The sequence below is a fragment of the Mycena indigotica genome (genome assembly GCF_014461135.1).
Source record: "Mycena indigotica strain 171206Taipei chromosome Unknown Mind.scaff0003, whole genome shotgun sequence".
Taxonomy (NCBI): Eukaryota; Fungi; Basidiomycota; class Agaricomycetes; order Agaricales; family Mycenaceae; genus Mycena; species Mycena indigotica.
The window spans coordinates 2,507,731-2,528,524 of record NW_023503002.1 but is presented as its reverse complement, the minus strand read 5'-3'; the positions used below and the strand labels follow the sequence as shown (position 1 = coordinate 2,528,524).

Below are 20,794 nucleotides of genomic sequence, written 5' to 3'. Positions count from 1 at the left end.
CAATATCGACTCCTGCGCAAAACTTTAGTTGTCGTCCATCACAGTGCAAGTTGGTCATACATAGGACGCCTTTTTTTCGGCACAAGTATTAAATTCGATGACCAGTTCCCAGTTGTAGTCGTAGCCGACTTTCCGCCCACCTCGCGTCATTAGAGAGTTATCAGGTCACGTGTGCGTACCCTGAACTGGTCCGACTGAACGCCGGGCTACGCCGGGACGCAAAAACGCGTCAGCTCTGGTCAGAGTGATGATGTCAGCCATAAATTTAAACTCTGTGCCGACCTTCATCTGCTTTCCTTCCACATCCATGGCATCCGCTGGCTCGTCCGCCTCTCTTCCTTCAGAATGTCATCTTATTGTCATAACCCACGGAATGTGGGGAAACCCCAGCCACGTCGGCGAGTTGGCTCGGGTAATCAAAGAAACTCATCCCGGCCCTGAACTCCATGTTCTACGCCCACAATCGAATCGGGAAGAAAGTTTGTTATGCCCCACTCGGTTGCATCACGACGATTCAACTCCTCCGATAGACACTTACGATGGCATTGACTGGGGAGGAGAACGTGTGGTGCAAGAGGTATCATCTTATTGGCAAGCCATCACTGGATATGCTTTTCAACTCACACACACGCTAGATTATAGACGAAGTCGCAGAGCTCAAACGCGAGGGCCGGACCGTCACTCGTTTCTCAATAACAGGCTACTCACTGGGAGGTTTGGTGGCACGTTACACAGTGGGCATTCTACAGCAACGCGGCTTCTTCGAGACGATAACGCCCGTCAACTTCAACACTATTGCCACGCCACACTTGGGAGTCCCTCGCATGCCTTCCTCATTCTTCTCGTCACTGGCTTCACTCATCGGGCCCCGGCTGCTTTCACGCACCGGAGAGCAGTTCTACTGTGTGGACAAATGGCTCAAGGACCGACCATTACTCGAAGTCATGGCAGACCCCGACCAAATATTCTATCAGTCTCTTGCCAACTTCCACAGCATTCGGATATACGCTAACGCTGTCAATGACACGACTGTTCCGTATGTTACGGCGGCTATTGAAGTGAATGATCCATTCATCTCCCGCGCAACGAACGGAATCCAAGTGTGAGGGAAACTTCCTACCACTTGTCCTTATTTTCAACTTGATTTTAGAGAACTGGATGACAAATATTCTCCTCGCGTCCAAGCATACAACGTACCGGAGGTTCCGCCTCCTCCGGAATCCAAACCAATGGTCTTTACGCCAAAGTGGTTCAAGTCAATCAAGTTCACTCGCCCGCCTCTCCCCCCATGGCTCACTTTCAGATTCCCTTTCAACTATGTACGTTATCTGTACGGTTCCTTGGGCTTAATTGACGGTACTACAAAGGTGGTCTATTTGATGATACCACTCCTTATACCCACTGTCCTGTCGTTGACACTTTTCCGACTTGCTGTCGCCACCCGTTCCTCTCGTTTACGCATAAAGCTTCTAGAAGAGGATGCTGCATCGCCTGGAAGTGTTGAGAGGCTTGCACAGGTTCTCGCAAAACTGGAAAGTCAAGTGGAGAGCACTGTTCTCGACCTGGTCGAAGAGACCAGTGCAGATGACGACTCTTCACCTAACAAAGTTCAACCGCTGCTCACCACTGTCCAGCGTCGCATCGCTGCCAATCTTAACAAGCTTCCCATTACAAAGGAAATAGCATATTTTCCCACCATTCGCTTCGCCCATGCGGTCATTGTCTGTCGCGACGTCAGGAATTTCGAATGGCACAAGGCCGGCGAAAACATCGTCAAACACTGGTCTACGGTCTTTATTCTGTAGATAACTTATTGAATGTGGCATTTTAGAGGTATTATATGGCTTCCTATTTGAATCGAGTCAAAATGTTGCGCAGCGGAACGGGCATGCGACTCTTCACAGGACTGGCAGTCGTGGTGTGGATCGAGGCCCTCTTCAGCACATTCTCGTTCAAAGTCCAGCGCCCATTGGTGACTTTATTCTCCTTGTCCTTCCCAAAAACGCGTCCGAGCGAATGTCGACCGCCTGTGGATGACGATGCTGGTATGGAACCACCCGAGCTCGCGTTGATATTAGTGTTGGTATTAGTAACACAAAGTCGACTTTTATTTGGGGACGACGCTGGATTCGAGCTGCTGCCAAATGAAGCAGGGGTGGTGGCCCTCCTTTGATGAGGAGGCCGAGGTCGCAAGACGGGTAATGGCTTCGGTGGAGGTGAACGCAGAGGATCATGCAACATTGAACGTGGCCGAAGTTCACGAGGCTTTGACGATGCCGAATTTCGAGGAGAGGGTTCGGGAGCTGGATTCTTAGGGATTTCGACTTCAACTTCTTCGGCAAAACGAACACTCTTGGAGCTCTTCAGAATACTTCGCACGCTAACGCGCTGAATAGGAGGACAAGGTGGTAGAGGAGTAGAAGGAGGTGCCGAAGGAATGACGGCCAGTGACTCAGCACGTGAAGAAGATCGCGTTGAGAGTGATTCAGCAGCATACTCGACTAAATCGACTCGCAGCGGTTTTTTGACAAACTCTGACTTAAATGGAGAAGGGCTGTAGAAATCCAAGATCCCATCAGCAAACGCCCATTCATCGTCTGGCCGTGGCGTTCCAGGAGGAGTGACTTCAATGGCTCTTGTGTCGATTGGTCTCGCAGGTTCCATAGATGCACACTGAGAGCGTAGACTGGTGACCATATCTCTGAGGTCCATTGAACGTCGTCGGGGCTGGGAGGCGAATTCGAATTTGGGCGAGTATGTGGAAGGGGAACCGAGAAAGGCTGTGGGCATGCCAGGATATTCCGTTTGATTACATAGCGAGTTGATGGACACAGGCGGAAGCATCTTTCCTCGTCGCATAGCCAGTGGGATGCTTGATTTGGGCATTTGTTTGGCGGGTGATTCAAAGGAGACAGGGAGAGAGAAGTGGGAGTTAGAGATGATGAGAGAAGGTGGGGGCGGGAGAGCCGACGACTGTTCTTGTTTGAAAAAAGAGTTGAGATCTTGTAGTTCCGAAACGATCGCAGCGACCTCTGGTTCCATCGACGCTTGTAGAGATACCCGATTTGCTTTGCCATCATTCGATTGGAGGATGATTTCACGCTCGAAAACAAGTGCATTGCGGTTTGATTTGCGCTTGGAGACAACTATTTGAGTAGGTGTCTGGCGGCGTGCTGAGCTGATACTGGACTTGAAAGCCTGAGGTGTGTGAAGAGAGCCTTCGGATTTCCAGGGAATAGGATCTTCGATGGGAATGCCACTCCACGGCGTGTGTCCAGCTATGTCGGGGTCGACACCATTCTTTGAGGCAAAATCAGCGAGTAATAATAAGCAAGCAAACGACCATATTGACCAGCCAAGTTTCAATGAGCAATTTCTCTTTCATCATAGTACGGAGACGAGGGGGAGTTGGAGCAGTAAGGGTCGCCTTTGATGGAGTTTTGGTCGGACTTGAGTGAAACATTACTGGACCATCGTGGTGGTCGATAATTACAGAAAGAGGGACCATGCAGCCAGCGGGAATTGGTGGGGTAGTCGATGTGGATGAAGACAAAGAAGAGAGCGTGAGGGATTCCGCTAAAAGCGAATCGTCGGGGGTATAGCGGACACGATCCAAGGACTCCAAAGACGAGTCTGGAGAGATGGTGGTCATTGTGTAGGTCCAACAGTATTAGGTAACGATGTCACACAGTTTTATTTGTCTAAAGCAAGTGGTAAGGAAATATGCAGTTGATGCAATGCGAAGAGAGTTTCTGTGCTTGTAACGAGTGCTATGCTACGGAGAAAAGGAAAGGAAGTCAATGAGTGAGGGTTACAGCTGATAGGTCGGGGGTTGAACCCGAAGTTGCTACAGGTGGTAAAAATACACAAGTCGGAATCTACAAGGGCCGCGGGACGTCTAATGACCATTCACTTGCGGTTTACCTGATTTGGTGGCGAGGTATTCCTCGCCAGCTTTGAAAAAGGGTTGGAAGATAGCCTCAGAGTCGTGGAAGTTGTTGTGAACGACATTGACAAGGAAGGAGCTTTCCATGAGGTCGGAAATTAGCTGTCGCGAGGGCGAGCCTACGTCATAAATTTTGGCCCATTGTTGCCCGAGTTCGTAGGCTTCATCCTGTGAAGTGGATTGAGTATCAGCCAGGTTTTTCTTGAAAGAAAAACATGGAGCTGACCTTCCAAGCCATGAAACTCACGGCTTCAACAATAGTGGGCTGAACAATCTCTTTGCCTGGGAAGACGCCCCAAGTAACGGCATTTGGGCCATCGGAATGAGTATTGGTGCGTAGGTCCCCTCGACTATTGATCACGTAGTACGTGATGTTACTATCACGTTCAATATGCGTGAGCAAGATGGAAAGTAACTCGGGCGGGACGAAGAATTCAAGATACGCCTAGAAGCCGATGAGAAGCAGCAGCATTTTTATAGACCCGATTTGCATACCTTTTGGTAGACGTAGCCATTTCGTGGGCCCCAACCAACAACTGGATCTTCACTCTTTGCACCATTTACAGCGGGCTGTGAATTGATGGTCAAGAACCCATAATCGTTCATGCGAGCTAGTTGTGAGGCGATGATGGATGTTTCGCCTGCAGGAGCTTGGTCGGACCACGGAAGAGCTTTGAGTTCCTTTTTACAGAAACGAGAAAAGAGGTTTGTGATATCCTGGAACGAAGTAGGCTCGCCCCAGAGCTTGAGAGCATCCTCTTTCTAGTGAAAAATAGTAGGCCTGACTACTCTTGGAGGAAAAATCAACTCACCGTTTGTTTAATCCAGACACCATATCCATCGAGCTCGCCGTATGCAGGACTGCGTGAATCCCCAAAACGCCCATTCGGATATTCGTCCCAATTCTCCGTGCGAGAAATATATGATTTGGTCCGATTTGCCCAGAATATGGGGCGGATGGTCTCCGTTCGCCGATTGGGAGTGAGCGACTAACGCCAATTACTCAACAAACAATCTGAAGATGGAATAATAGACCAACCTGCCGCCATGGGAGAGGCTTGACGGTCTCGACACGAGGTACAAGATTGAGTTCTTCCAGAAGCATTTTAGTGCCTTTTTCGAGGTTCATGGTGTAAAAGTGCAGTCCCCGGATACCCAAATTTTCGTCGAGAATTTTGCGGCACATTTCCGCCACGAGCTTGGTTCCAATTGCCCTCACCTTCTCATCGTCGTTTTTGTAAGGTTCTAACGCGTCCAAGAATGATGGGGGAATGACGATACTAGCGAGGCTGGTCGCGCGCATAAAGCCATTCCAAGTCTGAATAGGGGCGATTCCGGGGACAATGGGCACGGTAATGCCAGCAGCACGGACGGCGCGAACCCAGTCAATGAAGATTTGCACGTCGTAGAACATCTGGGTGAAGATGAAGTTTACACCCGCGTCGATCTTGTCTTTGAGAAACTGCATTTCGACATCACGCTCCTCACGTGGTAGCAGTTGGTGTTGAGGAAAGCCTGCGACTGCGATGTCGAAGTAGTCTCCATACTCCCGACGGATATGCTTGACCAAGTCAATTCCATGGACGTAACCACCTTCTACCGCCTCCCATTCGTCCTTGCCTGCTGGCGGGTCACCTCTCAGGGCAAGCACGTTTCGGCAGCCGGACAGCTTGGCTTCCTATTGGGAGAATAATGAGCAACACGAGGCTTTGGATCACAAACCAAGACATACCCGAAGAGCGATGTCGACCTTGCTAGCTGGCATGTTGGTACACGTGAGATGCATGCAGGTCTCTATTCCAATTAGACCCTGGCAAGTCTTGACCATCTCTGCGGTGAGATCAGAAGTCCGACCACCAGCGTTCCTTATAGCGAGTATGTCAATGTCGGGCCAAAAAAAAAAAAAATTGTGCTAGACGCACCAAGTGATGTCTATGAATTCAGGTCCAAGTGCCCGCATGCGTTCTATACGGTCTAGCAGGTTTTGCAGGCCCTAAAGAGGCTCAGACTCAGATTAAAAGCGACGTGGATATGCAAACCTGAGCAGTTCTCGGGGGAAAGTACTCAAAAGACCACCATATCTTGCTTTCCTTGTCGGCCTGACTGATTTTTTGCGTAATTTTCATGACAATAGGTCGTCGAAGAGAGAGAAATTAGACGTGGCTGGAAGAGGCGTGGAAGTAAAGTAGAGAGAATTTATCGAACGATCACCCCACATGTGATCAAGACACATTAGAATTATGTAACACACAGAGTAGTCAAAAAAGAATGTGTAGCGTCAAACTAGTCTAGTAAAAGGTCCTTGAAATAAGATATGGTATCAGTTGTGGCTGGCCAAGTCCCAGTTGTCCAACAGAACAGAGGGAGGTGTCACAAAATTGGTCCCGTCATTCCACTGAGGGTTAAAGAGAACCTGGAGGTTATAGGTTCCTGCTGGGAGGCTTATAATCAAGACCGTAATGTCAGGATTCGGCTGGTCAGGTGCTGGCGGTGTCACGTCTGTGTTCAGACGAGTTGCATTTGCCGTGGTAAACGTAGCCGAATCTGGTGCGTTGAGAATGGAGAGATCCATTGTTTTGCCGTCTCTGGATAGCGTTGCGGTCGTTCCTGATGCAGAAACAGTCGCATTTGTGTGCATTCGCCACATAATGGTTGTGTTAGATGAGACTTCGTCTTGTAAGAGCACCTGTTTGCGACCATTCAACAGCCGAATTCCTCGTTTGACGGAATTGCTATGGCATATCCGCTTGAGATGTGTGAACAGACGCAAATAGCATCAACGCACGCATTTAAATAGGCAGAGGTCATATCGCTACAATGGTTTTTGGTCACATAGAACATTTTCTATGGGCAGAAGAGGCAGCTTACGTGACAAAATACGCGGTCGAATCCTTACTGGGGGTGAAGACTGTGCTCGAGCCTTGTGTTGTATTGCTTGATTTAGAAGTCATCTTCGGTGCAGCATTCACATTCTGGTTAGCCGCTCCTATCAGTATCGTGTTCTGGCCCTCTGTCATCTTCATCTGATTCAGTGCCTGAAATGGAGCTTGAGAAGAGAATCAACGTACCTTGCGGTAGTACATCCATCGTGCACTCCCTTGGGCTATATTTTTGTTTGTCTCTTGGTCCAGAACCCGAAGAAATTCACTCACTATCGTTGGAGAAATAGTCCGGTGAGCGATAGTCACCTGATAGGGTTTGTGAGTATAGTGAGAGTCAGTTAGATAGAACCAAGAATCATACCATCACCGAGTTCTCCTACCCATCGTGTGCCCATGGCATCAAGAACAAAGTCACCAACGTCGAGGTCATTGTGCGTTTGATGTCCTACTAGTGTGCCGGCCTTCATCGCTACGAAGAGCGCATTTGGATCAGTCCAACTACTTCTCATTGACATCCATTGGTCTGTGTTGTTGTCAAACTATAGCTTTTCAGACGGAATTCGAACATCATAGCCTGAGGAAAATTACAGCATAGTCCAGAGGCATGTTGTCCCAAAAGGCGCCACTCGTTTGTGGATTATACCAGAACATGCTCCATGGATCGCCAGCGTCAAATTGATCGCGTTGGTAGAGAGCATACTCAGGGATGTTATATTTGTCAGCGTAAAGTAGCAGCGAGTTGGCAGTGGCGGTATATTTGTTCGGGCCGTTGTCTCCCCAGGCAAACAATTGGGTTGTGCCTTGTCCATACATGTGGAAAAGACCGGTCTTGTAGAAGTTGGGGTTGACTTTGAGCAAATCGTAGTCTGAGCCAGTGGCTGATATAAGCGAAGAGACCATCTCTGCGTGACTTGTCGTCCCAAAATACCAGTAGTCGGCTGTTTCGGACCATGTTCCATCTGACGAAACGGCGAAGGCACAATTTGCTTTGGCGTTATCAACCGTTAATCCCAACAGTTGGGACGCAAACCCGCTCGTGTCGTCGCCCAGAATAGCGAGAGAAGCCATCGTCAAGCCGTTATTACTACAAGACGTTCAGAAGATTTGCAGAGTTTTGGGTGTCGTTCTCACCAAACACTGTTGGTATGGTAAGTGTGTATGTTTAACAATTGAATTCAAAATACCAATTCCAGTTGCCAAATCCATTCCCACCTCCCCTCCACCTACAGAAATGCTGATCAGTCGTAGGTGATCACCCACAAACCGTCGCAAGCGTACCAGCCAGTGAAAACGGAGCTATTTGTGTAAGCTTGAACACCAGGACCAAGGCCAAATTTAACCAGGGTGGACCTGATCGCTGCCTTCTGGTCGGCGGACCATAAATCATAGAGCCAGTCGTAGGCGATCCCGTAAGCAGCAGACAGTTCAGCAGTGTCGAGGAAATGCGCCTGGGTAGGATGAGCAACCACAGTCTGACAACTGAAGGTTCATTCACCGAGTTCCACAGGTCATCTGGGGTGGTTGACGTCCAGGTGCTTGAGCCGTTACCAGCCGCATTTTGCAGCTCTTCCCAAGTTCGATCGACCCAGTGAGTGTTGTTGGTCATTCGATAGACATAACTGAAAGCTTTGACGCGCTGTTTTACTTGTCGCGCAACATCAAGTATACCAGAGTCGCCACTGGAGGTGAAATGTCAGTACCCGGTATAGCCCAAATAGATCATGATCACACACTCCATAAAATAGACAACGGCGGGCAACGCATCCCATTGTGTGGCGTTCTCGAAGATCGTGGCGTTCCAGAGAGAAAGGTATGGATCCTTGGCAACGAGGTTTGGCAGAGCTGCCCACTTGTAGGCTGGTGCGATTAAGCGGGGCCGATCTAGAGTCCTCAATTTCAGCGAAAGTAAGTGTGGAGTGGGAGTTTATGTAACCTGGCCGGACTGAAAGAACTGAAGGACTGGAGGGAGCGAAGGGGTCTGTGGGCCAGCTCGACAAGGCAGCATTCAATGTTGGAGTGGTATAAGCAGCGGTGTTTGTTGTGGAAGGATATTCAGGTAAAAACCACGTGTTCGTTCCCGTTGCGAGCACTGCCCTCCCACCAGCGGAGCCAGCCGCAGAGCCAGAAGAAGAGGACGAGGAGCCTGAGGCAGAACTTGTTTGGTTGTGATGTCTTAGCCCTAGAACAACACCGACAACAACCCCAGCGACGACGAGAAGAGCAACTGGTATACCGAATTTCTTCCAGTTGTTGGTTCGCTTGATGGGCTTGGCGGGGGTGATGAAGCCTGTGGACTGATAATACGATGGATTTGCATCCTGGCCGTAAAATTGGTGGCCGTGGTTGCTTTGGATAGGGTCGTAGCTCATGAAGGGAGTGGGAGAGGAAAGAAGGTGAAGGCTGGTGTCACCGGGAACATGATACAACCAGTTACAAGAATAAACTCGCTAAAAATATCGACTGTAGCCCTTGACCCTTTCTTCGGCCATCATTCTTTTCCCCGTCTCCGATAGCTCTAGGGACTTCGCTGGAGAAGCTCTCAACGATCCTCGATGTGGCAATGGGCGTGAGATGGAACCTGACCGAATTGGCGTCCGTGGCAACTCTTGCTTTGCAGTCAACATGTGGTTTTCCTTTTCGAACACCGCCAGGATTGATCTCCGTTTGCCCTTCTTTGGCGTCTCGTCTCTTTCTCTGCTTGGGGTTGCAGGTTGTTGGTCAACCTGCGTAACCGAGATCGACCCAAGAGAGCTGCGATGCGAACCACGTGACACATGCCGACGAGCTGGGAGTGTGGTATAGAGATCGCGATGGCCATACTGACTTGAGCGTTGTCTATGATGTGCTCGAGGACCACGAAGGGGCCTAGGCATCAGAGTGTCATGGTGCTGAGATGGTGTTGGAGCTGTGACAATGACTTTCGTAGGGCCATGGGGCAAAAGGACATGGACATCGTTTGCTGGCTTGCTTGATATGTCGGTTGGCGTTGAAGGCCTCGAGTTAGACCTCGTACTGCCACTGCCTGATGAGAAATGGGAGCGAGAACGGTCTGCTGGAGGGGATATTTCTTCACTAGAAGGCGAGCTCAAGGCACTAGGCAAATCTGGTAGGGACCGTTGGTCATCATCATCAACATCCTTCGACTGACGGCGCTTCGTCAGGAATCCAAACACCTGTGAGGCTCGCTGAGGCGTGCTTGGACCAGCTACAGCATACGGGCTTCGGTTGCTCGTAGTTCGTGGTGGAGTTTCGACTACGTCACTAAGCTCGACTTCTAGCGATGATATACCTGCGTTTTCAAAAACGGTTGTTGAAGCATCTTCGATCCGAGGGTCTTGGAATGCAAAACGAGCATCAGTTGGTGGTGTGGTAATTCCTGGTGACGACACAGTCGATGCGATGCTTTCAGTTTCCCTTTTACATTGTCAGCAACGAACGAAATATTGGACGAATACCCTTTACCCAAGGAATTGTTCTGCCCAAGATATATCGCCGAGGTCGCTAGTATCCAATCCCGGCACAGGTAATGGATTCCCTAACAGCTGACGCAGCGTCGAACCGCTCCTGGCGACTTGTGCACGGCCCTCTCTGGGCGGAGAGTTTGAGAATGCCCCAGTTGGCAGCTGTCCATGTTCATCATAGAGTTGAAGGAGACTTGCGACGGACGGGTCTGAGCGCAGCCCCAGTAACTGACTGTTATTGTTCTGCCGTAGGGGCCCAGGTTCTAGATCACAGTTGGCGTTGGGGAATTCAGTCGAGGTATGCCGCCGACGTTGGTGGACTTTGACCGTGTATGTTCCCCGTGTGCTACGAAGACAATAAGCAAATGAGTTTCAACTCTGATATGTCACACCTGTTAATGCTACTTGTCGCGCTTGCGAGACTCGCAGTCGAACTTGTTGGTGGGGTTGGAAGAACACGGTTGATTGGATGTGCTGGCCCAAAAGTCAGAATAACACGCGTAGAGCTGCTTAAACACAAACATATTGGAGGGAGGGACGTATAATCAAGCTCTCTGACCACGGCATAACGGGCGGAGGAAGAACGAAGGAGTTGGATCGCCGCGACCTCTGCAGAATCGTTGCCTGACTCTGGAATGATCGGTAAAGTATTCGATACAGCTGGTTTCGAGGGTTTCTTCTTCTTGCTGAAGAGTCGTTTCAAACTCTTGAATGGCATGGTGGTGGTTGTGTTCAAGAGTGGGTGACCTGGTTTGCCAACATCACGTGATGGCGCATGCTTGCTTCTCCAACTTGAACTCAGTTGCGAAGCTACTCAAGCTGCCGACCAGCCGCTGCAAAGTCTTTGTCCGCTATGAGTTTCTCCCACCTTGTTGAGAATGTCGGCAGCACGGGTGACTATTAACAGCACATATGGCACCTTAGCTTATCTTGATCTTCATAGCAAGAGACTTTTGCATGTTGGAACGAAATTTACTGTCTCATTTGAAGCTTGCGCTCTTACTTTCATTGCTATCTTCTTCAGTCCTTCTCCGCGCTCGTCTCGTTCCTGAAGACAAACCCACGCAGCTGTCTGGTGCCATGGGCACTACTGTGGCCTCTCTGCAGTTTGTCGCTGCCATCGCCACCGTTATCGCTGGCGGTTATGAATACTATTGTGGCTACTGGTGAGTTGAGAGTGTCTGAATACTGTTCTACTTCCTATCCTGCTTCATAGGGACCTTCGCAAGATGCATGCTTTCTTGGTCGCAGTGAAGCCACATCTCGCACTCGTATCAGTTGTGGCCGCCGTCGTATTTCTCACTTGTATTATTGTTCTGACCGAGCAGCATTAGCCATAAACGTGAACCTTGAACTGTGTAGTAAGATTAATGCGGGAGTGATGTCACAGAGAAGGCGGTGTGCTTGATACCTCTTACTACAACTACCATGGAGGGTTGGAACAAAATTTCCGCTTCTCTCAGCAGCATTGACTTCAGCGCGTCTGCAAACCGCTTCTCCAAGGGCTTCAACTCCAGTATACAAGCGACCAAGGAGCGATTGGGGACTGTTGCGCCTGAAGAAATCACTGAGCTGCCCCAAGGTCATTAATCCGCAGCCAGCTCCTTTCTCATAACCTGACCGTAAATCAGAATACCGCGACCTTGAAGCCCAAGTCGATGCCTTGAAAGCCGCCCATCTTGCTCTTCTAAAGTGCGTGTCGTCCCCCTCTCCCAACCTTCTTAACTGACGCGACAACAGAATAACGACGGTATACGAAACTGAAGCCTACGACTATCCGGTGGCTGTAAATGAGTCTATTGCAGAGCTCTCCACCTCAATTGGCGTCGGTATAAACAACTTTGCGTCCAGTAACTTGAAGGGAACCAACCTTCCTTCTCCAACCCCAATTGCTGCACCTCCTCAAGTCCACAAGACTCTTCCTCATGCCCTCGGTCGCTCAGCTACTACCGCTGCAAATGTCATCAAGGCTACCACTACCGGTGGTGACAAACTTGGCAAGGCTCTCGGATTGTATGCGGATGGCTGGGAGAAGATTGCTTCCGCCCGAGGTCTGTTGACTTCAGCTACTTTTCGTTGACAGTCGTTAATTTCCTCTCAGTTGAACACGATATCGCCGTTCGTGACAACTTCCTTCATCCGTGGCAGCAAACTCTGGCGACATCCATTAACGTAGCCATCAAGGCCCGCCAGGCCGTCCGCTCCAGCCGACTTGAGTTAGACGCTGCGAAGCAGACGTGAGTGTGGTTTTGTTTAATGAGCTCTATCATATTCATGGTTTTCAGACTGAAGAATGCAAGCCCTGCCAAGCAAGAACAGGCTAGACTCGAGGTCGAGAATGCTGAGGATGATCTTGTCCAAAAGACAGAGGTTGCCATTACCCTTATGAAGACAGTGCTTGAGAATGTGGGTTGTGTTCATCATTGCAAACAGTTTAGAAGTTTATCGTTATGTTCAAAGCCGGAACCTCTCAAGAATCTGAATGAGCTTGCCAAAGCTCAGCTCGCGTACTTTTCTGCTGCGGCCGAAAGCCTCAACAGCATCCAAGGCGAGGTTGAAGAGCTTAGTGTGGCCGCGGAAGGCGAATATAGGTGCTCCTTTTTGCGATCTTCAGTGTTGCGAAGTCTGACAGACACTTGACTAGAAAGTCCCGCGACCATTGAAGTTCCCCTCCATTGAACGGACGAGCCAAGATGAATGCCGTTTGTTGTACGGTGTAAGATTACCCTTTTCGGACTGAAAGCGGTGGATAGGTAGTTGTGTTCCTAACTCTGACCAGTTGTGTGTTATCCTGGCTGCGCCTCAATACATGTTCACTTTGTTTGATCTTTGCGGGAAGGAATTGTAATTGATTTTACAAGGGTATCATAATGCTAGGTATTTTTTTTTCTCTCTCTCTCAGGCTCTCTTCTTCATCGTAGGTCGTTCAAAACTGGGAGAAGCGACGCTTCGTAGCGGCATTGGAGGTCGAGATGCAGACATTGTCATCCGAGACAACGGGAGTAGGAGGATGGGGACTGATAGTTGGCTTGTCGCCATGAAGCGACTGATGGCGTGGTCGGTTTAAAATATTGGCGCTCAAGCTCATGAGAGGTTCGACACGTTCAGTGGATGAAATTGCGGCATCGTAGAACCAACCGTCAGCATGGCCTTCCAAACCAGCAACTGACTTCCTGCGACCAATGCAGCGTTTCTTGGTTGCTCTTGCGCCTTTGTCATCCAAAGCACGAGCGGGCGGAGTTGGAGATGTCGGTGAAGTTGGCAGACTGCGACGAGAAGAAAGGCCCCCAATCGAGTGGGCGCGGCGACGACCCTGAACAGCCAGTGGTGCAGGCTTCTTGCCACTGACTTTAACTTCTGTCTTGAAATAGACACGTCCAGGAACATGGGGAGTCGTGTTTATCGTGCTCTCGGTTTCCTTTGTGGCAGGACCGGTGGTGGTTTGCTCAGCAAGAGACTTATATTCAAGCTTGGAGCGCTGTAGCACTTCGCGAACCTTAGTGCCCCATTCCTCGGCCTAAGAAAAGTTAGGATTGATTGAAGCAGGACATAGAACGTACTTGATAGAGGTGGTGGATCATCTTGCGGAAGGTGAATGCGTGTGTTCGACCAAGCGGAAACTTGGCCATCGACTCCGCATCCGTTTCGTCTGACTCGCTGTCAGCGTTGACTTGGCTTTTCTTCGCTACCCCTGCTACCGTGTTGCGACGAGCTCTGCCAGTTGCTCGCGGTGGCACGATGTTCAAGTTGTTGGAGAGTTTGCGAAATACGGACTCGAGTTCTGTTGGGACCGGGATTGTCTGGGTGTCGTCGAGGTCAGCATCGGTGAGCGGGGTTTTACGCGAGCGGCGCGTAGCAAGCATCTCGAATAAATCAAAGAGTTTCGCAAACTCAGCATTCTTGTCGGCAGTCGTGGTGGAAGTGGATGTGGGGGCCATCGTTGCTGAGAGTGACTTGTCCTAATGACCTTAATATATATATAGAACCCACGAGCTTTTCCGGACATGCTGTGACGTCCGCGCTTTGCCAGTGGTCGCTTTGAGTGATAGCATTGTCCAAGCATACAAGTATTACCATATCGGGAACCCTTCATGTCCAACTCGTCTTACGCACCCTCAGACGTCCGCCCTCTCTCAGTATATAGACTATCGTGTTGTTGACATCCGGTATGGCTCGGTCAAAGAATGAACTGAATCCAATTGTGCGGAGCGATTTGAGGTGTTGGGCAAAGTCGAGTGCTGCCGTCAGCTCACGTAAGCGGACTTGCTCTGCAACGTTGTCACAGATAACGCATTGCTCAGGTCCAAACGCCGCCGTATTAGGTTGTTCTGCGTGTCGAATGTGCTCGTCAATCAGAGTTTCGTCGGAGAGAAAGATGCCAAGATGGAGAAAAGTAAGCAATTTGAGTGGTTGGAGAATTCTTGCGAAAACAATCTACAGAAATATTGGTTGGCTGGCTATTTACTGGAATGACGACCTACCGACAGATGTTGGGCATCTGAAAACATACTTGGAATAGGGGAATGCATAGTACATCCAAGGCTTTCTTCGTAGCAATTCCAGCAATGGCAATCGAGGCGTTCCGTCGTACTCAAGTGCAAGCGAGTGAGATAAGGAAACCGAGAAGCGACGAGACGAAGGAGCGGTATATTGACGCTCGGTAGCGAAGTGAGAATCAGGATATTGAGAGTAGGAGGCGCGTCGGCTACCAGGTGCATGGCAAATTTCTGTGTCGCCAAGCCCTCTGTCGCGAAGTCGATAGACAATTGTACGAGATGAGACAGCTCAGAAAGACGAGCAAGTTCGAACGGACCAATGAGTGCTCGTGAAGTGACTAGAAGGCATCTGGACATGCTTATATACGCGTGATGTCGCGCGGGGAAAAAAAAAGACAAACCTGACCCAGGAATAACAGTCTCGATCGTTTAAGGACAGCAGTAGACGAAGAAGCCGGTTCCATTCTGAGTTTGCTTTGCGGGGATCGATTTCGAGTAGAACAATACGACGAAAGAATTCTGCAAATGTGGGTCAAACACACTCGCCACGAAGCACACAGAGTTACTGACGATGGAGAGTGATGCGTCGAAAAAGTGTTGAAACGAGCGTTAGCGGTGCAAGTTGCGAGAAAAGAGCTGGGCTGGCAGTGGAGCCATGGGAATGAACGAGGAGCTGTATGATGAGATCGACAAGTTCTGGAGGTAGTGATGGTCGACCTTTGAGGCGCATGGGGAGAGGCAAGCAAGGTATCAAGTTTGCACGTAATTTGACAGGAGACATCATTCCTTCAGCTTTGACCCACTTATAAAGGCTACAACTATTCCAAACGCGGTTTTTTGGCGTGCTTCTCAGACTCTGTGGCAATGGACTCGTTTTGTGGTTTACTATCTTCCAAGGCAGCCATCGCTTCCTCAATTTGCTGGAGCCATTCGCCACCTTCTGCGCCTTCAAAGGCCCAGATATGACTGTAAGGTTGCTTGATTAACGCGGAAAGAAGAACACGAGATGCGATACCTATTACCAATCCTCCGGGGCTCTTGCTGAGCATGTAAATCAGCTGTCGACCTCTTTCTCGTACTTTCGCGCAGTAAAGCAGGCTTGAGTCCTGCTTCGGCAGTTGATAGTGGGAGCTCCCAGCCCAACCTCGAGCAGAGGTGTAAGATGATGTCATCGGCGTCCCCAAGTAGTACGATCTGGAATGGTGACTTTAGTATAAAGAAGGACGATTGTCAACTTCTCACATCGGGATTAATGTGCCGAATTGGAGTTTTGTTGATCAGAATCTGGTCTTTCCGTCAATAGCGATAATGGACCGCGAGAGCAAGAAAGTGACTTGAGGAACAGAGTGAGGCAAATGGGCTACGAACAGTCAAAAACACGTCTCTTCGGAATAAACAAGTCACCAAGTATATCGGCAACGGGTGCTACTTTGAGCGAGGTGCCAACGACCAGTAATAAGTCGACCTGCTCTCTATCTGCGGCAAGCGATTGATCAAAGTTATCTCCAAGCTTTTCGCCGAAAAAAGTAATATTCGGCTATCAATGATGAAGTAAGATTTGCATGGAAAGGAGGGTACTGACCTTCATAACCCAAGGCGGATAGGCTGGATGATCGTTCTCCTCGTCATCATCTCCGCTGTCCCAAGGTGTACTCGTTTTCCTTTTCTTCTTTGCTTTTGGAGCTGGTGTGGGTACGTTGCAGACTGAACACAATGGGACGACTTGGGCAAGAATATCGGCTTCAATTTCAGACCCATGTACTTGTCGTTGACACGAGAGACAGCTGGCTGTCGCGAATGACCCATGACACTGGAGAACACGAGTTACGCCAGCCAGGGTTTCAAGTGTGTCAATGTTTTGTGTGTAGTTCTATTGGAAGCGATGAGGCTGGATCCAGAATGTTGGAAGGTTGCGTACACGCAGCAACTAGGTCTCATTGATTAGTGCTAATGCATCCTGAACAAACGCGGGAAAACCTGGTTCCTGTCTTCGACCAGCTTGATGAAGCGGTGGCAGGGGGATGGGGTAAAATTTGAGGGATATATTTGGCTGGGTCAGTTGATTAGTTAATGCTCAAGTTAGAAGCGGGAACGCACTGAGCAAAAGAACTCGATGGACAGTTTCGTTAACTAGTGAAATGGACCTATAGAGGACATACTAAAAGACTGTTCTCGTTGTCGGAACAATGGGTAGAAGAGGAATCAACCTACCTGCCGGATTTTCACGGAAATAACGAATATCGAACCTAGGCAATATCAGCATGAGTATGGGAAATGGAATGATGCCAACATTTGTTGAGGATCATCAAGTTCGTACTGGCCACTTTGTCTCAATGCAGCATAGATGCCGTCTTGGGAGCGGAAGTCTGGAATACCGCAGGAAACACCTGACAATATCACGAGACGAGACGCGGAATGCAGACCAAGACGTACTTATACCAGCACCTGTGAGTATTATCATCCGACGTGACTCTCGAATGAGGCGCACTGCATCTTCCACTGTGTTGTAGTCGGGCAACTTATCGCGTAGTTGGAGTCTGGAACAGTTTCTAGACAGCGAATCACTGAAGACAGCCACACTCACTCCCGACTCATAGCGACTCTGAGGAAGTAGACGAGAGTGATCGAAGACATCGTTTGGAGAGCAGGGCTCTATGAAGAGCTCAGATCAGACCAAGAGGAGTTGTGTGCGAGCCAACAAGATCAATGTCGAAAGCCAGGAGGAGTTGCGGTATTGAAATGTTGCGCTTGACGACATATTCCTCCATAAATGAAGCAGCACCTTCCAAATTCTTCATTGAATGCATTTTCGTGCGAGGATCACTCCACTAACCGCGTTCTTTCAAGTGGTGGAGCATGGCTCTAATCTGTTGATGCGACCAACTTTGTAGCTCTTGAAGCAATGAGAAAAAAGGAAATCAGAAAAGGTACGTGCACTTAGTACCTGCGTCTAGCGCGGAAAACAACATTGTCATGTCTCGTTCAGAGACCCGAAGATCAAGGCCAGCCTCAGATTCATTCGTTATATGCAGAGCAGCGTTGTCAGTGGATTTCGTGATGAGTGTTTGCACGAGCTCCTCAACAGTCTCCGGATCCATGTCTACCTCTTCGGCCGAGGCCAAGAAAGCACGAACTGTATGCCGTCAGATGGGCTTATCCAACGATGCTGGAAGAGCCAACTTTGAGAACAAGTAACTTCATCTTCAGTAAGGGCTAAGGGCTCTGGACTGGAGTCGTCTTCTTCTGCTGAACCCGGAGTCGACATGGTGAGTGCTGAGAAGGGATGTTCGTGTTGTGACATCAACATCAATTACCACTGGATCGCTTCTTGCCGACAACAACGATGTCCGATTACGACCAGTCGCGCCCCGCCTTCTTCACCTCCGAGAGTCGCAACACATGCGTCTATCAGAATACCGAAAATAAATTTCAAATGATATCTCGCGTCCTCTCCTCGTATTAAAGCCAGTTGATAACTTGATACCCCTTCGGCTGCATGTCTTCCTTCTACTCTTTCACTCCCAAGACTACTACTGTCAGCGTAAGGGCTTTATCTTTGGCTTCCCCACTCTGTAGCTCACAACTCTTTATAGTTCTCATGGCCGAAAGAACTTACCGGAATTGAGCGAGTCGCGCTGTCCGCGCAAGGCGATTTGCAACGTATCTTGAGGTGCGTTGCATAAAGAAGCTGGATGCTTGGTCTATGTTGACCTTTCTACAGCGCCTTTTTCGCTCGTCCAATCGTTCTGGCTCTTATCTACTCCCATACATTCGTCAAACGCGAGGATAGCAGTCTCGTTCCCTTGTCTCTCCCGAATCCGTCTGCCGTAGCTCAAGCCTCTTTTGAAGCCCCACTAGTCCAGAAGCGACAAGTGCATCTCCAATGCGGTGGCAAGGTGGTTTGTGTAGCGACATCCCAAGTGAAAATTTCCTCGGCACGTTGCGCCCACCTCTTTATTGAAGAAAAGTACGGCATCGGCCAACTGTTCAGCAAGCTGGATGTCAGCCCAAGCTTTGAGCTCCTCAGCGTTGGCATTGGAAACCAGGACGACAATCTGTTGACCGTTGAAAAGGGGCTTGGCCAAGGACCTCAGTTATGGCGCAAATACAAACTCTCTATTCCCGAGTTCGAATGCGAAATTCTCGAGGTATTCTCATCCCGGGACATGTTCGCACGGGGGCAAACATGGCTTGACGATCAATCAACCATTGATTCGCCATCGTTGCTGACAAGACCCTCAACTGCCTTTCCTTGGCTTGCTCTTATTGCATTGGTGATATTCGAGTTCTACGCACAGTTTATCGGGACTAGATGTACTTAGAATGTACCATGAGTCCGCCAATAGACTATAGAATTGACCTCATCACAAAATTCGGCAGCTTTACGTTTATGTCCCGGCTTCTTCTTGGACCACGATGTTCTCGTCTATTTGTCCCTTGCTTGCGCCCTCGTCAACCTGATATCCGCGGCCTTCATGGCACTCAATTACTACGCCAACCTCAGCGACGTTCCCGACAAGCTAACGAGAAACCCACTGCCATCCCACAACAACCATCGCACGCGTCCAGCCCAGATGTCTACGAGGAGCCCGATCTTCGAACCCCAAACTCTTCGCGGAAGGCAGCCATCGTACGCTCCTGGACTAGAATGCGTATTAAATGCTGAATCATTCGGGAGTTTACTGTTCTAGGGAGTGTTGGCGTCTATTTCTGGGCCTCTGCACGTACCAACGCGAAAACGGATGCTGCCGTCACGCAATTGAGACAAGAACGTGGTGGTGGTTATATAGATTCTATCGATAGCTTGGTTCTGATGAGACAAAGAGCTTATGAGCTCAAGGAGGCATGACTTTCTTTTCTTTGCTCTCTACGAATAACACTGTTTGTTTATAGTCTCTGGAAAAGGGCTTTGTGAAACTCAGTCGTGCAGTCCAAGCTTTTGCACCGATACCACAGAGCGCGATCCTTCAGAGCTACGCATATATTGCGACCAAGTGGCTGAATGCCGTGGACGCCCAGAAAGTTTGCTGGGGTATATGCGCCGCCAATGTGGCCGTCTTCATTGCTTGGAAGAGCCACACCCTTTTGCCGTTCATGATGCATAACTTTATCCATCGACCCCTCTCTGGCCGAACCCGTACCCTTCTCACGAGTGTATTTAGGTCAGTGGTTTGGGGATCTCTGCTGTTCGATTACCAACGCTTCCAGCCATCACTCTTTTGTTCACCTCTTCTTCAATTGTTACGCACTGCACGGTTTCGGTACACTTTTCTTTGATGCTGGTGAAGACGGTGACTTACTTGATTGCAGGTGCAGCAACAGGGCTGTATCTACTTCAGCAGCAACGTGATGGTCCTTCAAACCTTCTTGAGTCAACAACAGGGTACCATTTCCTCGCGTTCTTTGTGTCTGGTATGCACTTGTATCCAAGCTTAGCTACGCAACTTGACTTTGCGAACAGCGGGTCTCTTTTCATCCTTCGCCTCGCATGCTTTGCGACTACGTGCATATGATCTCATCAAGGGTCGTCTGACTGGACCTGCCCGCAGTGCTGCCAAATTCATTGTCGGTGGCTCGTTGGGTTCGTCTGGCGCGATTTACTCTTGTGTTGCTGTCGCTGCGCTTGCTTTGCCTCAACTACACGTTAATGTGATGTTTATTCCTATCGACATTCCTATTCGAACCGCAGTCGGTGGCTTGGTGCTAATGGATATTGTGGGGTTGCTACGCGGTTGGAGGTTTACACCCAGTTTCGTGTTCATTCAGGATGACTTACTTACAATCCACAGAACATTTGACCATATTGCGCATTTGAGTGGTGCATTGTTTGGCTTGGTCTATTATATGTATGGGCCTCGAATATGGGACACCTACAGAGCGGTGTCAGCGCGCCTATTTAGCCAGAAGAAGAGGATAGCAGTAACATCATGAAAAGTCTTGTCATTACTGAGCTAATGGCCTCACTAAGTAGGTCCAGAGATGGGCACAACACTGGGCAAAGGGTTCCAA

The 20,794-nt window shown here is 49.4% G+C and overlaps 10 protein-coding genes across 10 annotated transcripts; 4 read left to right on the top strand and 6 right to left on the bottom strand.

Annotated features, from left to right (window-relative positions):
- Positions 1 to 307: 307 nt before the first annotated feature.
- Positions 308 to 1,805, top strand: MIND_00352000 (DUF676 domain-containing protein; the record flags this gene model as incomplete). Its single annotated transcript, XM_037360366.1, has 5 exons — positions 308 to 479; positions 531 to 577; positions 636 to 1,102; positions 1,151 to 1,319; positions 1,368 to 1,805. The coding sequence occupies 5 exons, from the start codon at positions 308 to 310 to the stop codon at positions 1,803 to 1,805; spliced, it is 1,293 nt and encodes a 430-aa protein (XP_037223251.1).
- A 43-nt stretch (positions 1,806 to 1,848) lies between these two features.
- On the bottom strand, positions 1,849 to 3,652 carry MIND_00351900 (Methylenetetrahydrofolate reductase; the record flags this gene model as incomplete). Its single annotated transcript, XM_037360365.1, has 2 exons — positions 1,849 to 3,300; positions 3,344 to 3,652. 2 exons carry the CDS (start codon positions 3,650 to 3,652, stop codon positions 1,849 to 1,851), a joined length of 1,761 nt encoding a protein of 586 aa, XP_037223250.1.
- A 246-nt stretch (positions 3,653 to 3,898) lies between these two features.
- On the bottom strand, positions 3,899 to 6,072 carry MIND_00351800 (Methylenetetrahydrofolate reductase; the record flags this gene model as incomplete). The annotated part of the gene is made up of 8 exons (XM_037360364.1): positions 3,899 to 4,114; positions 4,173 to 4,391; positions 4,442 to 4,708; positions 4,759 to 4,935; positions 4,986 to 5,624; positions 5,679 to 5,811; positions 5,869 to 5,939; positions 5,986 to 6,072. The coding sequence occupies 8 exons, from the start codon at positions 6,070 to 6,072 to the stop codon at positions 3,899 to 3,901; spliced, it is 1,809 nt and encodes a 602-aa protein (XP_037223249.1).
- A 194-nt stretch (positions 6,073 to 6,266) lies between these two features.
- On the bottom strand, positions 6,267 to 9,197 carry MIND_00351700 (uncharacterized protein; the record flags this gene model as incomplete). Its single annotated transcript, XM_037360363.1, has 13 exons — positions 6,267 to 6,678; positions 6,732 to 6,758; positions 6,815 to 6,963; positions 7,015 to 7,049; positions 7,099 to 7,134; positions 7,190 to 7,367; positions 7,417 to 7,912; positions 7,960 to 7,965; positions 8,013 to 8,051; positions 8,107 to 8,276; positions 8,324 to 8,507; positions 8,562 to 8,709; positions 8,762 to 9,197. The coding sequence occupies 13 exons, from the start codon at positions 9,195 to 9,197 to the stop codon at positions 6,267 to 6,269; spliced, it is 2,316 nt and encodes a 771-aa protein (XP_037223248.1).
- A 78-nt stretch (positions 9,198 to 9,275) lies between these two features.
- Positions 9,276 to 11,025, bottom strand: MIND_00351600 (uncharacterized protein; the record flags this gene model as incomplete). The annotated part of the gene is made up of 4 exons (XM_037360362.1): positions 10,812 to 11,025; positions 10,682 to 10,763; positions 10,291 to 10,635; positions 9,276 to 10,242 (listed from the first exon to the last, which is right to left on the bottom strand). The coding sequence occupies exons 1-4, from the start codon at positions 11,005 to 11,007 to the stop codon at positions 9,276 to 9,278; spliced, it is 1,590 nt and encodes a 529-aa protein (XP_037223247.1). The 5' UTR covers positions 11,008 to 11,025.
- Positions 11,026 to 11,142: 117 nt separating this feature from the next.
- Positions 11,143 to 11,623, top strand: MIND_00351500 (uncharacterized protein; the record flags this gene model as incomplete). The annotated part of the gene is made up of 3 exons (XM_037360361.1): positions 11,143 to 11,182; positions 11,233 to 11,455; positions 11,506 to 11,623. The coding sequence occupies 3 exons, from the start codon at positions 11,143 to 11,145 to the stop codon at positions 11,621 to 11,623; spliced, it is 381 nt and encodes a 126-aa protein (XP_037223246.1).
- A 94-nt stretch (positions 11,624 to 11,717) lies between these two features.
- Positions 11,718 to 12,968, top strand: MIND_00351400 (uncharacterized protein; the record flags this gene model as incomplete). The annotated part of the gene is made up of 7 exons (XM_037360360.1): positions 11,718 to 11,871; positions 11,921 to 11,981; positions 12,030 to 12,340; positions 12,391 to 12,526; positions 12,575 to 12,695; positions 12,750 to 12,880; positions 12,938 to 12,968. 7 exons carry the CDS (start codon positions 11,718 to 11,720, stop codon positions 12,966 to 12,968), a joined length of 945 nt encoding a protein of 314 aa, XP_037223245.1.
- A 247-nt stretch (positions 12,969 to 13,215) lies between these two features.
- On the bottom strand, positions 13,216 to 15,515 carry MIND_00351300 (Deacetylase sirtuin-type domain-containing protein; the record flags this gene model as incomplete). The annotated part of the gene is made up of 6 exons (XM_037360359.1): positions 13,216 to 13,806; positions 13,850 to 14,248; positions 14,403 to 14,723; positions 14,771 to 15,134; positions 15,187 to 15,304; positions 15,356 to 15,515. The coding sequence occupies 6 exons, from the start codon at positions 15,513 to 15,515 to the stop codon at positions 13,216 to 13,218; spliced, it is 1,953 nt and encodes a 650-aa protein (XP_037223244.1).
- Positions 15,516 to 15,603: 88 nt separating this feature from the next.
- On the bottom strand, positions 15,604 to 18,068 carry MIND_00351200 (Deacetylase sirtuin-type domain-containing protein; the record flags this gene model as incomplete). Its single annotated transcript, XM_037360358.1, has 17 exons — positions 17,966 to 18,068; positions 17,730 to 17,918; positions 17,619 to 17,678; positions 17,485 to 17,567; positions 17,370 to 17,437; positions 17,219 to 17,322; positions 17,076 to 17,172; positions 16,945 to 17,031; positions 16,883 to 16,894; positions 16,763 to 16,835; positions 16,704 to 16,712; positions 16,368 to 16,655; positions 16,190 to 16,322; positions 16,120 to 16,145; positions 16,028 to 16,069; positions 15,801 to 15,979; positions 15,604 to 15,751 (listed from the first exon to the last, which is right to left on the bottom strand). The coding sequence occupies exons 1-17, from the start codon at positions 18,048 to 18,050 to the stop codon at positions 15,604 to 15,606; spliced, it is 1,683 nt and encodes a 560-aa protein (XP_037223243.1). The 5' UTR covers positions 18,051 to 18,068.
- A 213-nt stretch (positions 18,069 to 18,281) lies between these two features.
- MIND_00351100 (Rhomboid domain-containing protein) lies at positions 18,282 to 20,716 on the top strand (the record flags this gene model as incomplete). The annotated part of the gene is made up of 10 exons (XM_037360357.1): positions 18,282 to 18,326; positions 18,379 to 18,455; positions 18,507 to 19,082; positions 19,139 to 19,415; positions 19,464 to 19,628; positions 19,679 to 19,947; positions 19,994 to 20,046; positions 20,096 to 20,197; positions 20,247 to 20,523; positions 20,575 to 20,716. 10 exons carry the CDS (start codon positions 18,282 to 18,284, stop codon positions 20,714 to 20,716), a joined length of 1,983 nt encoding a protein of 660 aa, XP_037223242.1.
- Between the last annotated feature and the right edge of the window lie 78 nt (positions 20,717 to 20,794).